The sequence below is a fragment of the Urocampus carinirostris genome, chromosome 4 (genome assembly GCF_059441175.1).
Source record: "Urocampus carinirostris isolate Australia breed hairy pipefish chromosome 4, RoL_Ucar_1.0, whole genome shotgun sequence".
NCBI classification, from domain to species: domain Eukaryota; kingdom Metazoa; phylum Chordata; class Actinopteri; order Syngnathiformes; family Syngnathidae; genus Urocampus; species Urocampus carinirostris.
Window position 1 is genome coordinate 31,744,522 of NC_142352.1, and position 10,809 is coordinate 31,755,330.

The following is a 10,809-nucleotide window of genomic DNA, read 5'->3' on the forward strand; positions in this document are numbered from 1 at the left end:
TGATATTTGTGGTGATGACATCACATCCTTTGCTTTTGTGACATACTAAAGTCACAGGTACACGTCTTTAATTCCTGCACTTGAGGTCATTTATTGTAAATACATTCATTATATCCAATTTTTTAAGTCACAACAATGCTGTTAAGATTGTCGAGAAGGGTTGTTCAAACGCACATTGTTTGCTGTTATTAGTGTCAATAAATTTGTTCAAACTAAAAATAAAACAACAACAATGGACAATAAATAAATATTGACCACAAGTGAAAAGTCCACATTGGGTTAAAACAATTGGGCAAGGAGCCAATCCTGGATAACTATCAAATGTTTGTATCTATGAATAAATACACATGCAGACATCTACATGTTAGATTTCTTTATACTTGTTTTCAAGTATATAACTTTCATCAAATTGGTTTTGCTCACAATTAGAGCAACCTTATATATTAGGTTTCTGTTTTAAGCCCTAAATTTGTTATTAGATTTTATATTATTAATGTAGTTTTTTTATTTTTTTATTTTTGTATTATTACTTTATTTTTATTTGTATAATATTTCTGGATCAGCATTTTTCGTAGTATTTCCCAAAAAGTAGTTTTTGTAGTGTTTCTGTTGTATTTTGTAGTATTTCCATTGTAGAAGTTTTGTAGTATTTTTGTACTTTTTTGTATTACTGTAGTTGTATTCTTGTAGTATTTATGTCGTAGTATATTTGTTGTAGTATTTTTGTAGTATTTCCATTGTAGTATTTTTGTAGTAGTATTGCAGTTTTTCCAGATTAGTATTTTTGTAGTATTTTGTTTTTTTTTCACCGTAGTAGTATTTGTGTTGTATTTCTTTGTCTTCAGAATGAAAACAAACTAGTATATCAGGTCCCTGTTTTAAGCACTAAATGGGTCATTATTTTTTGTGTTTTGTAGGAATTTTGTAGTATTTTTGTAGTTGTATTTTTGTACCATAGTTTTAATGTTATATTTTTGGAGTATTTCTATAAGATTTTATGTATTTTCAGAATAAGAGCAAAACAATATATTAGGTCCCTGTTTTAAGCACTAAATTTGATGTGTAGTTTTGTTGTGATTTTGTAGTTTTTAGTAGCATTACCGTAGTAGTTTTAGTGTCATCACACAAAGGGATAATAGGGACAAGGCTGGCACAAGAAAAAAAATAACTGATAAAACTTTATTTACGACTGTATATTGTCATTTTTATTTGGATAATTTTTATTTTGGCGGGATGGATGAAGAACCGAGACAGTATTTGGCTCATTCATACTTTATGTACAGATTTTATGGAGGCAAAACCATTTGGGTCTTTATTAGTCGAAGACGATTCCCTTGTTATGTCATCGAAAGGGAAGAGGACATTCAACGTGTCTCATCGTCCTTTGACGGGTGTGATGACAGCTTCTCTGATGATGAGCGGCCGAGGGGCTTTGAGTCTTTGACTCCTCGAGCTGATGCGGGCCTAGCAACGCAGCCTTCGAGCAAAGTATGACACACGACATGCTTTGTGAGCGACAGCGGCCTTTGAAGCGCCTCACAAGGGCCGGTTTTTAGATAAATGTGGCGAAAGTGGTCAACGCTCCATACAAGAGTTGCACCAAGACCAGCCAAGACGCCCGCGAGACGGCTTCGCACCCCTTCAATCGACAAGATGAACACCGTGACCAATGTTTTTGTGGCCCTCCTGCTCCTCTGTATCAGTGTTCAAGTCAAAGGCGATGGTAAGCTTTAGCCTATCCAGACCTTGCTTCTGTTTTTATTCAAAATTGGGCAGGTAGGAATTTTCTACGAGAAAGTATTGACAGTTTCCATTCCAGCAACATGTTTTAATTGAGGTCTTCCTCCGAAGCCCAGCATCTATTCTTCCTGGGGTTACATCAAAAGGACATTCCCATCATTTATGTCAGTTTAAAGGGATATAATAGCCAAACATTTTAACTTAAGTAAAAGTAATGTTCATTGAGAATATGACTCAAATTGAACGTAAATAAAGTAGTCATCCAAAAAAAAAAAAATTATAGCAACGTCCTTGTTTTTCTTAACTGTTAAATGAGATCAAATAATCAAAGTACATCCAATCAACAATAAATTACATTCAATTAAATATGGTGCCTCAACCACCCCAAAATAATTGTTGTTGGCTCACACACTAGCACCAAAAAAATTGTTGTTGGCTCACACACTAGCACCAGCCTCAAGTGTTGCTGTGTTGCCCGCCCAGGGGCAGCAAAGGTTTGTGTTTTGGCATTTTTCATACGAGTATCACTTAGGACTGTTCAGTTCATTCAGGTGAACACTCTATGGATTAAAAAAAATGCAGAATGAATGATTGGATTGTGGTGACTTCCTCACGTATTGCCAAGTATAGTACAATAAGTTTTTAAAGGTTTTATAGAAAACAAATCTAATATCTCATTACGTTTTGATCCAACAAGTTTTAAATCGCGGTTTTTAAATATTTTTATAGGTTAAGATGTTTATATATAATATATATATATATATATATATATATATATATATATATATATATATATATATATATATATATATATATATATACTAAAAATGTTTACTTCCTTGCTCACAAGTGTCACCTGTTGGTTGTTTCGTCACTGGTCATCTAAATAAAACATGACGTAGGTACAAAGGTATCTGACTAGGAAGGGATTCCACTGTGTATGAGAAATAAAACAAGTTTCATCGGAAAAAAAAAATATGAAATCTAATTCTTCTTATATGTAACTTAAATATATGTTTCTAAACCTTTTTATAGATTACTAATCAAAATGTTAACATATTTAAAACCCTGCTCACAAGTGTCCCCTGTTGGTTGTTTCGTCACTGGTCATCTAAATAAAACATGAAGTAGGAACAAAGGTATCTGATTAGGAAGGGATTCCACTATGTAGGAGAAATAAAACAATTCTGTTTTTGTTTTTTTTTAAAGTAAAGGTTTCATGGGAAAAAATATCAAATCTAATTCTACTTATGTAACAAGATTTAAATATATGTTTTTAAACCTTTTTATAGATTACTAATCAAAATGTTTGAAACCCTGCTCACAAGTATCCCCTGTTGGTTGTTTCGTCACTGGTCATCTAAAGAAAACATGACGTAGGAACAAAGGTATCTGACTAGGAAAGGATTACACTAGGTATAAGAAATAAAAATTTCTCGACCTACATTTTGTTTTAAAAAAGTATTTTCATTGAAAAAAAAATCTCAATGTCGTTCTACGTTTCAATGTAACAAGATTCAAATCGATGTTTTTAAACATTTTTTCATATATAAAACCCGCTCACAAGTGTCACCGGTTGTTTCGTCATTGTAAAAGAAACGCGACGTAGTACAAAAGTATCTGACGAAGAATGTATTAGAAATAAAACAATTCTCTACCTACTATTTATTCTTATAAAAAACTAGTTTTTGACTAGTATTCAGATTTTTTTAACAACTTTTTTGTACCACTAGGAGGAACTAAAAATGAAATAAAACAATTCTAGACCTACGATTTTTTCTTATATTTTTTTGCCTAGTATTCATTACTGAAACTTTTTTGTACCACTAAGGGGTACTAAAAATGAATTTTAAAAATGAAATAAAATTCTCGACCTAAGACTTATTCTTATAAAAAATAATATTTTTTGCCTAGTATTCAGAAGTTTTTTTTCAACTGATGTTTTTTTACCACTAGGAGGCACTGTCCCTTCAAGGCGTGTAATCGACCCCCCGATTTCTGTTAACAGAATCCGTGACGCACCAATTCAGAAACACTGCGCTAACGGGTTTCATCCATTTTCTCAGTCTTATTTCATGTTTGCCCTGGTCTGCAATGTCTAATCCCATTGCACACTATGTTTCTAAACGGTGATATCAATCACAATACGACGATTCAATTCAGTTTTGAATATAGCCTTTTCCAAGCACACAATGACCTGCAGTTTTTAATTTGTCCACAGGATAACGCTAAAGCGTGTCATCCAACACTTCTGAAGTGTATTGCATTGAGGGGTTCAATGGAAATGATCAAGCTAAGTGCTCTAAAAAGGCAGATTATTTTGGCTCCTCAAACACGTTATTATTTGTAAATGAATGTAATTCTATATATGTTGTGTTACAAAACCAATTATAAAGAAATAGACAATGAAACAAAGCTATACAGGTGGATCGAGGTATCTTCCTCACGTATTGCCGATTACTGTACAAAACAATAAATATCAACTTTAGTTCTCAAAAGTTTTATGGAAAACAAAAATCTCAAATCTCATTCTACGTTTCAATGTAACAAGATATTAAATCAATATTTTAAAATATTTTTATAGATCATTAAATAAAATGTTTTTAAAGTTAAGAATTGTTTAGTTGAAAAAAATCTGAGCGATTCAACTCATGCCGAGTACAACAAAACCAAATATCAACTTTAGTTCTTGAATAATCTAAAATCTCATTCTACATATAACAAGATATTAAATCCTTTTTGGAGATATTTTAATAGATCATTAAAATGTTTTTCTTAAGAATTGCTAAGCGAAAAACATCAGTGTGAATCTAAAATCTCATTCTACATATAACAAGATATTAAATCCTTTTTGGAAATATTTTAATAGATCATTAAAATGTTTTTCTTAAGAATTGCTAAGCGAAAAATATCAGTGTGAATCTTAAATCTCATTCTACATATAAGAAGATATTAAATCCTTTTTCGAAATATTTTAATAGATCATTAAAATGTTTTTCTTAAGAAGTAGCTCAGGAGGTAGCGCGCTCATCTTTGGATCAAGAGATCGCAGGTTCGATTCCCGGCTCCTCCGTGTTACATGTCGAAGTGTCCTTGGGTAAGACACTGAACCCCTAATGCCCCCAATAAGCAGGTTAGCGCCTTACATGGCTGCAAGGCTGCTATTGGGAAATGTGGAGCACATTGTAAAGCGCTTTGGGAAGTCATTGACTTGAAAAGCGCTTTATAAATGCAGATCATTTCATTTTCATTTCAATTGCTAAGCGAAAAACATCAGTGTGATTAAAACTAATAAAGCCGAGTACAACAAAACTAAATATCAACGTTAGTTTTAAAGTTGTTTTTCAAATGGAAAACAAATCCCAAATCTCATTCTACGTTTCAATGTAACAAGATATCAAATCAATGTTTTTAAATATTTTAAAAGATGACAAATTTAAATGTTTTTCTTAAAAATCTAAGAAATGTTCTCAAGTGAAAAGTAAAATCAGTGCAAAACTTTTTCTTCAAATTAAAATGGTTAAAATACTATGTATTAATTTTAATTTAAAAAATCTCATATGAAATGTATCAGTATAGCTTCAACATGTTTGTGTTTGTAATAAATAAATGTGAGAAGCTAAGAGTGTTACCAATGAAATGTTCAAATATATATTTTTCTTTCACGTACATTGTGTATTTTTAGCACTTCTTAGTGGTAAAAAAATACAACTTCATCTTTTGAACGAGAGCATATTACGTTGATGTGTTTTTTCTTTAAAGTTAAGAAGCTAAGAGTGTTACTTAATAATAAAATGTTAAATCATATATATTTTCTTTAACGAACATTGTGTATTATTTAACACCCCCCGTGGTAAAAAACCCCCTTCATCCACTTAAAGCAAAACTATTGATTTGAAATATGAGCATTACTTGTCATACAAACATCTTTTGAATACTTGCAGGTTTAGAAATTTGCATTTATTTGTCATTCATGAGGCTTACCAAAAGAAGGAAGCAAAATGGTGCGTTTCGGTCACTCGAGTCTCTGTAGTTTTCAACGTTTTGTAACACTTTGTGGATGGACTTATTTATAGCGGCATCTTGTGGTCAAATATTGGTGTCCCTTTAACTCATATATTGCCATAACGTTTAAAACCATTTTCAGAAGCATTGTCCCTGGGTGCAATTTTTTTTTTTATAAAACTGCTTTATCAAGTATCAAGCGGTTTCCAGTATGAAACAATTGCCATCAGATGACAGGAGTGGCTTTGATCGATTTTGTCCACAGATCAAGGTGGCACCTCCACTTCTAGTTTTGCTTCCTGCATCCAACGATTTAGTGTGTAGTTGGCCCCAAATGGCAAGTAATAGGAGTGAAGCAGTGTGGTGAGAAGCTAAACTAGAAGATGACAATCTCCGTCATCGTTGGGGCAGGGAGGGATGGCGTGTGTGCACGTCCGCTATCGCAATGGTGACAAATTACGTGATCACTTCACCCAAAAAAACGGGCGCTGAGAACTTGTTTTGCACCATGCTAAATCTATTGCACCCTGGTCGTTCTGGAAGGGGGGTTACCACTTGTGAGTCCCCTTTCCCAACGTTTCATTTGTCCTCATGTTGAGACTTTGGGGTTTTCCTTGTCCACGTTTGTTTAAGATCAGGCGATGGTGTGGCGATGGTGTGGCGATGGTGTAATTGTAATCCTGTGCAGTCATTCGAGACATCTTGTGATTAAGGGCTGTACAAATAAATGTGACTTGACTTGTCATGTGACATGCCTTGTTCATGCACATGTTCGGTGTTGATGAAAGAAGTGTTGAAACTTTCATTTGATGTGTCCTATGCGTACATAGCTATAGAACTAAAATTTGTGAGCCTTCCGAAAGTGAAAATGGCAAAAATTTGGCACCAGCTCTTCCATTTGAGAGAAAGATCTGGCATTAAATGAGTTGTAGTTACAAAAAAATTCAGTATCAGTATTTAATTTTTTTTTTTTTTTTTGCAGCACCTGAATGTTTCAAATGTGAGTCAGAAGGATGCAAAGAGTGTCTTGACGATTTGAATTGCAAGCTTCATACTTGTGCTGACGCGGAAAAGTGCTTCATCAAAAAAGGTAAGTGAGGCGCCACTAACGTGAAATGTCCCCCCCTAGCATACTTCACTCGTCCCAAAAATGACTCAGATCTCATTTTAGGGGATTTTTTGGGATTGTAATACAAAATAAGCAGAGTATTTGCACCTTGTGTAGGCATCAATTTGACAAATGTGACACCGCCTTTTTCTTACCTATCAATGGACACATCAACCAGTTGCTGTTATTGCCATTAACCAGCGTTTTAAAAAAGTAATCTTCCGAATATCGCATGTATTGAAAACTTGTCTTATTACACTGCTATAACCTGTTTTCAATACATGATATATTCAGAAGAGTAAATGCTCATCTTGCTCAACAGTGATTTCTGTACAAGGTGTGAATCCTCTGCTTTACTGTTCTTTTACATTCCCCCCCAAAAGAGTGTTTAGTGAGTGACGTGTGAAAGAGGGAGTTTCCCGCGCCGTCACGGCGAGTAACTGCTCCTTTGTGTCCCTTTGCAGAAGACAGTGCCGTTACCAGTCTGGGTTGCATAGCGGCTTGCGAGGATGGTCAAACGTGCTGTGACGACTCAAAATGCAACAAACCAATGCAGTGCAAAAAGTGTAACGGCACGGAAGAATGTAAAGATGTTTACTGTGACGCCGGAGAAAAATGCTTCAGGAGTGCAGGTAATCACGTACCTGGCGAAGATGGCTCCCAGGATTGTTATGGCTTTCCTACTGGAATTGCAGGCAGAACTGAGTTATCACACTAAAAGAGTGGTTTTCCCAAAAAAACTACAGTATATTAGTTATTGCAGTAAATAGACCACAATCCCCGCAAAAAGTTAAATCCGCAAAGTAGCGTTAAGATTTTAAAAAAGCCCTCAAGGGTCAAACTGCTCGCGCTCGATGATGCTCTTACATCTCGTTGATACTGACCTAAAAGTAGACGACTATCTACAAATAAACACAGAAAACAGAATTGCAGTTGAATGAATGGTCTTTATTTGTACAATGAAATTGGAGGTCTTTTGCTGTCAATGTAAAAAATCGTCAAAGATCAGCTGGCTAGGTGTATTGAGCCACATCACCATTATCCTTGGAATACATAGTCTCGAATGTAATGGTTCTCCACCCGTTTCATGGCTAATGGATCTGGCCTTGGTTACACAGGCTCGGCAGGGGTGGCTTATCAGCCTAGCCACCCTGGGGTTGATAGCCTAGCCGTAGCAGTAAGCCAGACCTGAAGCCTCTCTATTTGCTCCAACACACCGCCTCAGTCGCTTCCCAGACCCAATAACTGGTGATCGGTATGTGTTTTCAATGTGACCAACCGCTAAAACACTGCCTCAACACATTGACTTGTGCGCCTGCAATCAAAGGCGAGCATTCAGACGGTCACGCCCAACAACACACAAGGCCCTCCCCAACCTGCCTCCTTGGTACCTGTAGTCTGCTGAACACAATACACAATAAATTTAATGACACTTTTCAATCCAAAACTAGCAAAGCAGTAAAAGCATGAAGTCACTGTGGTTCATTAAATATATCAAACAAAGGTTATGGTTTTTGTGGAATGAAATGACAATGAAATACATAGGTAATGTTCAAATGTAACATTGAATGATTCTTGGAGTGATGATTTGCCATCATACTGGCTGAAAAACCACATGAATAGCATACCATCCAAATTAGCAAATAACATTGGAGTTGTGAGAAGGTGCAGACTCATATCATGCTATATACTGTTTGTTTTTCTAATGTAGCCAGAAAATTGTAAATGTAAGAGGCCTGTTTCAAATACAGTAGACGCTGCCCTACTGTACGATTGTTTAAGTTGAACTTGTTCGTAAGTTGCTTCAGTGCTATATTTTGTACGGAATGTATGTTTAAGGTTAATATTAGTATGTTTAAGGAGTAACCTGTTTTGTACTAAGAAACATTTAATAAAAAAATAGTAGTTTAACTTCTGGAAGATAAGCTTCAAGAGGTCCTCTTCCGTGTTAAGTGGCTGGAAAAAGCGATCCAACCATTTTCTCAACCGCATCAATCTTATTCCACTTTCATTTCAAAAGAAACGTCTCGCCTCTTCTCTACACTTTACACCGACCATTTTGAATGGATGCAGGAGATATTAAACAATAAAAATGTCAATTCTTAGCGCGCTGTAGATACTTCACACGATCTAGGAAGAGGGAGCAGATTTTTTCTTCGAGGTGGATGCTGGTTACACAGCGCCACACCGCAGAAAGAAACACTATGGCACTGTCCTCAACTTGGAAAAAGGTGCAGACTATACAAAATCTAACATACAGCAATGTCCGATATTTTTCGACATCCCGGAAAAATTGTTTATAAATACCGTTTTTCGCGAGTAATGGTCGTAAGTAGGTGAACGGAGCATCTGTACAAACACCAACCCAAACTACAAAGATGAAAAAAGTAGTAGAGAATAAGCAGGCTGAAGCTGCGATCATAACTTAAGCCTGGGCTTTGCAAAATTGAATTTTCTTTCAGTTTAAGACAAAAATGCATTTTGAATAAATTAAAGATTGTTTATGTGCAGAATATTTTTTGTTCCCTTTTTGAGCTGCGAGCCTGGGCATTGCAAAATTGAAGTTTTTTATCAATTTAAAAGAGAGTTTATGTGCAGAATATTTTTTGTTCCATTTTGTTATCAGTGGTTGGTGCAGTTCTCTTTTGTGCTGTTCTTAAAATAATATTCTTTTGCAGACTTTAAGGAAAAGGGCTGCAAGAAGATTGCAGATTGCCCCACGAAAAGTGAGGACGGCGAATGTTGCGACGATAAGCAACTCTGTAACAGCGCCTGGGGCATCAGCTACTCGGCTTGGCTCTTGATGTTTTCGGCTGTGGCTGCAACCACCGCCTCCTTCCAGGCGCTGGCGCCGTGAAGTGGAAGATCCTCCGACACCATCTTGCACCGTGCGTTCGTCGCACTCTTTCAATAAAGTGCAAACTGCGTCTTGTCGACCAATCTGAAAAACTCAATAAAAGGACAATTTCTTGTTTTGGGTTCCAAAATATAAATACATGACTATAATAATTATCACGCATCAGTTGCGCCATGCATAAAAACGCAATATTCTTAGCCCTGGCTTTGTGCCGAAGTTGTCTATGTGATGTTTTCATAAACATCGGAATGATTTTGAAATACGGATAAAGATACAATGACGCACTTTTCTGGGATCGTAAATCTTTTATCTTCCTGTACCAATCAATAATTTCTTGGTTATACATCCAATTTCAAATAAACAGTGCTTTGAACGGTCTTTTTCTTGAACTTTGCCATCAATACCACAAATGCAATAACATACATTTAAGCATTCAATCGAGCTGTAATAAACCTTGTGGCATGCATGTACATATTATATACATCGATCCATCCATTATCTGCACCGCTTATCCTCAGTAGGGTCGCAGGGTGCTGGAGCCCATCCAACCTATCTTCGGGCAGTGGGCAGGGGACGTTGCCAGCCAGTTGCAGGCATATTATGTACATTGTGTTTTCAATCAGAAAACATTGAAAAGTAAAAAATTCCCCAGATTGTGAGTACAAGTTCATGTTCAAAATGGCATTGTGCTGTGAGTTGGCATTTGGGAGCCGCCAACAACATATACATATTTTTTACATACAGTATATTTTGCAGATTGTTCTTACCACTTTACCAGCTGGTTGGTAACTATTGAAATTTTTTTTCCGACTAATTCAAAGCTCTAAATAGCCCAAATTTTGAACCTAGCAATTTTTTGTACAGTGTACTGTAGAAAGGAGCGGGAGGTCGATGCCACAACATTTTAAGTGATTAGAGAACTATTACAAATGATCACTTCAAGCACATCCAAATAATGTACACTGTTGGCACATTTTTGTTAAGTATGGCATGTATGGAAACAAAATTCCAAGTTGCGTATGCCTTATTAAATATTCACGTAGAAACTATGTATGTATATGCATTTTAATTGTTTACTCTCTATAAGGACTTTCACTCC

The 10,809-nt window shown here is 35.7% G+C and overlaps 1 protein-coding gene across 1 annotated transcript; it reads left to right on the forward strand.

Moving 5' to 3' along the window:
• Positions 1-1,554: 1,554 nt before the first annotated feature.
• On the forward strand, positions 1,555-10,088 carry LOC148367320 (uncharacterized). The gene is made up of 4 exons (XM_088334185.1): positions 1,555-1,723; positions 6,728-6,835; positions 7,318-7,485; positions 9,532-10,088. Exons 1-4 carry the CDS (start codon positions 1,561-1,563, stop codon positions 9,708-9,710), a joined length of 618 nt encoding a protein of 205 aa, XP_088190311.1. The 5' UTR covers positions 1,555-1,560; the 3' UTR covers positions 9,711-10,088.
• Positions 10,089-10,809: the final 721 nt, after the last annotated feature.

Excerpts from the sequence above, each read along its gene's own strand:
- LOC148367320 (XM_088334185.1), top strand. The coding sequence starts at position 1,561 with ATGTGGCGAAAGTGGTCAACGCTCCATACAAGAGTTGCACCAAGACCA. Across the intron at positions 1,724-6,727 it reads TGTTCAAGTCAAAGGCGATG|CACCTGAATGTTTCAAATGT; the intron begins GTAAGCTTTAGC and ends TTTTTTTTGCAG. Across the intron at positions 6,836-7,317 it reads AAAGTGCTTCATCAAAAAAG|AAGACAGTGCCGTTACCAGT; the intron begins GTAAGTGAGGCG and ends GTCCCTTTGCAG.